At 59.6% G+C, this 5945-nt stretch overlaps 1 protein-coding gene across 1 annotated transcript; it reads left to right on the top strand.

Moving 5' to 3' along the window:
- Positions 1-5945, top strand: Kiaa2013 (KIAA2013 ortholog). Its single transcript, XM_026397947.2, has 3 exons — positions 1-1099; positions 3110-3963; positions 5259-5945. The coding sequence occupies exons 1-3, from the start codon at positions 67-69 to the stop codon at positions 5274-5276; spliced, it is 1905 nt and encodes a 634-aa protein (XP_026253732.2). The 5' UTR covers positions 1-66; the 3' UTR covers positions 5277-5945.

Below are 5945 nucleotides of genomic sequence, written 5' to 3'. Positions count from 1 at the left end.
CGGGCCGGTGGGCTGGGCGGCGGGCCCGGCGGCCGCCCAGCGCCGTCGCCTGCGCCTGGCGGCCCGATGTGGCTGCAGCAGCGGCTCAAGGGGCTGCCGGGACTGCTGTCGAGCAGCTGGGCCCGCCGCCTCCTCTGCCTGCTCGGCCTCCTGCTGCTGCTCCTGTGGTTCGCGGGCTCCGGGGCGCGGCGGGCGGCGGGCGGCCTGCGTCTGCCGCCCTGGGCCCGCGGCGAGCCGGGCGCCGCCGAGCCCTCTGCCTGCCTGGAGGCGGCCACCCGCGCCTGGCGCGGCCTGCGGGAGCGCGGCGAGGCCGTGCCGCTGGGCCCCGGAGTGCCGGCCCTGGTGGCCAACGGCTTCCTAGCCCTGGACGTGACCGCCAACCGGCTGTGGGTGACTCCTGGAGAGCGGGAGCCCGCTGTGGCGCCGGACTTCGTGCCCTTCGTGCAGCTGCGCCCGCTGAACGTGCTGGCCGAAGCTGGAGAGGCTGTGCTGCTGCTGCGCGAGGGGCTGCTGCGCCGGGTGCGCTGCCTGCAGCTCGGAAGCCCAGGCTCTGGCCCTGCAGCCGCCGGCCCCGGGCCCGCCTCGGCCTCCGGTCTTGCCGCGGGGTCCGGCCGTGACTGTGTGCTGCTGCAGGAGGACTTTCTGGCGCACCGGGGCCGACCCCACGTCTATCTGCAGCGCATTCAGCTCAACAACCCAACGGAGCGCGTGGCCGCGCTGCAGACTGTGGGGCCCACTGCGGGCCCAGTCCCGAAAGCCTTCACCAGCACTCTGGAGAAGGTCGGAGATCATCAGTTCCTCCTCTACTCGGGCCGATCCACTCCAGTGCCCTCTGGGCGGGTGCACCTGGTGGTGGTGGCTGCCAAAAAGCTAGTAAACCGGCTCCAGGTGGCTCCCAAGACGCAATTGGATGAGACGGTCCTCTGGGTGGTGTACGTCTCAGGCCCCATCAACCCCCAGGTGCTCAAAAGCAAAGCGGCTAAGGAGCTGAAGGCACTCCAGGACTTGGCCCGGAAGGAGATGCTGGAGCTCTTGGAGATGCCTGCTGTTGAGCTGCTTCAGGATCACCAGCACCTCTGGGCGCAGCTGTTCAGCCCAGGTGAGGCCTGGCAAGGTCTTGGTGCACAGACCACACTGTGCACCAGGGTGCCCACAGTCCACCCTGGATGTGTCTCTCTGAGATCTGCAGAGGTGACCCTGAAGGTTAAAATTTGGGCCTGGCATTTGATGGGGGATCTCAGTACTTATAATCTCTTAACAGTTGTGTGACCCTGGATTAATGGCCTCATCTACCTCAGAGGATGAGATTTCAGTTAAAAAGTGAGTGTAAAGGTCGGGTATTGTTGTAAAGTGAGGCCTTATTGGAGTAGGTGGAATTTATAGGGTCAGTTCATAAAGGTAAACCAGCAGAATCCCAGACCCTCTCCACAGCTCATCAGGGTCTGCCTGGAACAGGCCTGGACTTGGCCTGGCTCCTGAGAGGCTGAGGTGTTCCTGGCACCGTGGCTGTATCTGTTTGCAAGGAGGTTGGAGTCTCTTCTTTCAGCAGATTGGAACATTCACACCAAATGAAAGTTCTCTCCCCCATTCACTGTTAAGAAAATCCTGTTGGGATGAGGGGGGGATTTTGGTCTCCAGGGCTCCAGTTGTCTGAACTTGTATGTTCAGTTGCTCAGAGAGAGTTTAGTTCATTGAACAAACATTTATTGAATGCCTCTGCGGGGGGGCTGTTCTTTTCGTGGGGGAAACAGGTGAGCAGAACAGAGTTCCTGTTTTCATGGGACTTAAGTCTGGTTGGGTGGAAGACAGACATTAGAAAAGTGAAATTTAAATAAGACATCTTCTTGAATTAAGACCACTGTGGAGAAGGATTAAAAATGTGATGGGTGGGAGTGTGGAGTGGGGGCTACAGCTTACCCTGTCGTCCCCGGAGCCTCTCTGAGGAGGAGACACAGCTGACCTCTGAGTGGAGAGACTCAGCCAGTCAGTCATGTGACGGGAAGGAGGGTGTTCAGACTGGAGACTGCCCTGTGGCAGGAGCAGGTTGGGTGGCAGGTGCTAAGGAGGTCAGCGGCCTTGAAGCTGTTGGTAGAGGTGGTGCATTTTATTCTTAGAGGGATGGGAAGAGGGCAGATCTGATGACATTTGAAAAGGCCCTTGGCTGCTGTGTGCAGAGTGTAGCCTGGGGGTGGGGCGCCTGTGGATGAGGGAGAGCAGGTCCGAGGTTCTTTAGGAGCCTTGACAAGGGGCAGGGAGCTGGGACCAGGATTGTGATCGTGGGGACAGAAGTGGGTGGATGCTGATAATTTGTGCTGGGTGGGAGGCAGCAGGGACATGGATTGGCTGTGGGGAGTGAGACCTGGACCATGACTCCTAAATTTGGGGGTTTGAGCATCTGCTTGATGACAGCTTGGGGAAAGCTTGGTTTGGGGCCACCTTCCATGTCAGGTTCAAAATGCCTGTCAGACATCTGGGTGGAAACAACAGGAGAGTGGCTGAGTCTAGAATTTGTTCACATGCGGGAGGTAACTGTGTGATCCCCAGCATGTGTGTATGAAACCCAAGTCCATACAAATTTGGGAGACATCATTTAAAGCTACAGGACTAAGCCAGGTGTGGTGATATACATCTATAATCCCAGGCTGAGGCAAGAGGATTGCAAGTTCCGGGCCAGCCAGGGCATTTTAGCAAATAAGAAAGAGCTGGGGATGTAGTGCAGTGGTGGAGCACTTGCCTAGCAGGCGCCAGACCCTCCATCCCCAAAGTCACGCCCAGAAACTGAGAAAGTAAAGCTGCTGGCCTGGAGAGGGGTGGGAGAGGTGGCAGGACTGGCCAGGCTCTGATGACTGCCTCTCACGGAAGGGGTCCTGGGGTTGGTGCCCCATGCTGCGAGGATGCGCAGTCTTCATCTAAGGTGGGAGGCCCTATTGCCTTTGGACGGGACTTTAGGTTTCAGGCCCTGGTGCTCTGGTGGCCATGTTGGGCAGGCGGGTAGATTTCTCCTATACTCAAGGGGGCCCAGAGCTTCCCTCTGCTGCCCCTGACCTGTCGGCTCCTCTGTGCCCGGCCACACTCTCCTCCTTAACACATAATCTTCCTGGTGTTACAGGGGTGGAAATGAAGAAGATCACCGACGCCCACACGCCATCAGGCCTGACCGTGAACCTGACACTCTACTACATGCTCTCCTGCTCACCAGCCCCTCTGCTCAGTCCCTCCCTGAGCCACCGGGAGCGAGACCAGATGGAGGCCACACTCAACTACGAAGACCACTGCTTCAGCGGCCACGCCACCATGCACGCCGAGAACCTGTGGCCGGCCCGGCTGTCCTCGGTGCAGCAGATCCTGCAGCTCTCTGACCTGTGGAGGCTGACCCTCCAGAAGCGTGGCTGCAAAGGGCTGGTGAAGGTGGGCGCTCCGGGCATCCTGCAGGGCATGGTGCTCAGCTTCGGGGGGCTGCAGTTCACGGAGAACCACCTGCAGTTCCAGGCCGACCCCGACGTGCTGCACAACAGCTATGCGCTGCACGGCATCCGCTACAAGACCGACCACATCGACTTGGCCGTGCTGGCCGATGCCGAGGGCAAGCCCTACCTGCATGTGTCCGTGGAGTCCCGTGGGCAGCCCGTCAAGATCTACGCCTGCGAGGCGGGCTGCCTGGACGACCCCGTGGAGCTGACCTCGGCCCGCGGGGGCCACACCTTCTCGGTCATGGTGACGCAGCCCATCACACCGCTGCTCTACATCTCCACCGACCTCACACACCTGCAGGACCTGCGGCACACGCTGCACCTCAAGGCCATCCTGGCCCACGACGAGCACATGGCCCAGCAGGACCCAGGGCTGCCCTTCCTCTTCTGGTTCAGCGTGGCCTCCCTCATCACCCTCTTCCACCTCTTCCTCTTCAAGCTCATCTACAACGAGTACTGCGGGCCGGGGGCCAAGCCCCTCTTCAGGAGCAAGGTAGGGCGCCGCCGGTCCTAGAGCCCAGGCCTCGCACACAGGAGGGGCTGGCCGCAGCAGGAGGGTATCCTCAGCTGGTGCCTCCAGCCGTCACCACAGAGAGGAGATCGTGTCTTGAGAGGCCATCAGAGAGACTTCACGAGGAGGCCTGGGGGGAAGGCTGTGGAATCCCAGGGGGAGCAGATGAGTCCACGGCTTCTGTGGCGGCTGCTGCCCCCCACCAGTCTAGGCACTAAAAACAGACCTTTAAGAAAACAACAGACCCCCAGATTGCCATGGAGCCCTCTGAACTGCTCTGAACCCCGTCCCCACCCCTGGGCCTGTCCATTTCCTTAGAGGACAGTGCCTCTGTGTGGGCCTCTATCCACAGGGCCCTCTGGTTAGCACAGGACAGGGCACTCCCCTCCTGTCTCCCGAAACACCTTTGCCCCCAGAAAGCTGTGATTTTGACCCAGTGGGACTGTCATCTGGGATAATCTTGGTGTCTCAGGGTCAGGCAGCCTCCTCTGCCTGATGCCACCCTCCATGCTTTCCCCGTCAGGGCCTCGGGAGAACAGCCAGAGGGACCCTGGTCTGCAGCAGCGGGGAAGAAAGTGTCCAGAGGAGCTGAGCTTCCCTCCTGTCTCCTCTCCCCTCCTTCTCCTCCTCCCTTCCCCCTAGTCCTCCCCTCCTCTCCTCTCCCCTCCCCCCCTCTGCCCCTCCTTTCCTCTCCCCTCCCCTGTCCCCCCCCCAGCCTCTCCCTCCTCCAGGGCTCTCTGCCCAGCCCAGACCCATGCAGGTGAAGGAGGAGCTTTGTGGCTCCTTCCTGGTGCCCCCCAAAGCTGGACTGCCCAGGAAGCAGTGCTTGACTGCAGGGGAGGTGGGAGCAGGCCGAGTTCTTGTGCCTGAAGAAGAGATAGATCAGAGCCACCCCAGAGCCGCCTCTTCACCGCTTGGGATAGAGCCACACCGGCACTGTGGGGTCCGCAGCCTCTGCCAGCGGGCTGCCACTTAGCCTGCTGACCAGTGGCTTCTCTGTACCTTGGTTCCCCAGACATGAGCCAAACTGCTTTCGTGGGGACCTGACCTGTGTCCCTCCCTAGTGCTCCAGCTGGGCTACGCCAGAGCAGAGGAACGCCAGGCAGCGGTCACAGGCCGCTGAGCCTTGGTGACTAGCCTGCTGCTGGCCAGGAGCTGCCTGCAGGCGGGTCTGAGCCTGGGTGGGGTCGCCAGGGCCACCTCCATGGCTGCCACCCTGGTGCTCTGTGGCAGCCCCGGGTGGTGGGCAGTAATCCCTTATTTTGTTGATTGAACAGGAAGACCCCAGTGTCTGAGGAACCGCGAGTCCTGCTTTCTGCCACCGTTGCACAAGACACCATCTGCTGCTACAGACAAGGGATCCTTTGGAAGCACCTACCCTTTGTGCCTTGTGGGGGACAGTGACGCAGAAGCGCTTGTAGATGCCAGCTTGCATTGGAAGGAATGAGTGTCCCGTGGGGAGGGAGGGGCCGTGGACCTGTAAGCCTTCCACTCAATAAAGTGAACCTGTGCGGAGCGTACTTGAACTTGAACTCACTCCTTCCACACACCCTTTTCTGTCCCAGGAAATAGACCCTCTTTTGAAAAGACTCTTGTTTAGGAAAAATTGTGTTCTTTCCTAATTTAATGTGTTCTTTCTTGAATGAATTCTAATTTATTTTTGTTGAGATCTGCTGGGCGGCTTTGCCTCCGTGGGAGATGGTGAGTGGTGTTCCTTCCTTGGGAGGCCCCACAGTCCCGGGGCTGGGGCTGGGCCCCTGGCGGCTGCCCTGCCCACTAGAGAGCATGTGCCACCGTGTCCTCCGGTTTGCACACCGTCTCCCTATCATGAGCCTGTGGGGACCTGTGGTTTTGTACTTTGGGGCTTTGTGGGAGGTGTTGTACTTTCTAGCAGTTGATGATTGTTTGGTTTTGAAATACCAAAGCTTTTTTTGTTGTTTTTAAATAAATCTCTTTGAAACTTC

Source organism: Urocitellus parryii, chromosome 11, assembly GCF_045843805.1.
Source record: "Urocitellus parryii isolate mUroPar1 chromosome 11, mUroPar1.hap1, whole genome shotgun sequence".
NCBI classification, from domain to species: Eukaryota; Metazoa; Chordata; class Mammalia; order Rodentia; family Sciuridae; genus Urocitellus; species Urocitellus parryii.
This window is presented reverse-complemented; position numbering and strand designations above follow the sequence as displayed.

Bases quoted from the DNA above. Each gene is read 5' to 3' on its own strand.
- Kiaa2013 (XM_026397947.2), top strand. From the start codon at position 67: ATGTGGCTGCAGCAGCGGCTCAAGGGGCTGCCGGGACTGCTGTCGAGC. The intron at 1,100-3,109 runs GTGAGGCCTGGC...CTGGTGTTACAG, and splicing joins GGCGCAGCTGTTCAGCCCAG to GGGTGGAAATGAAGAAGATC.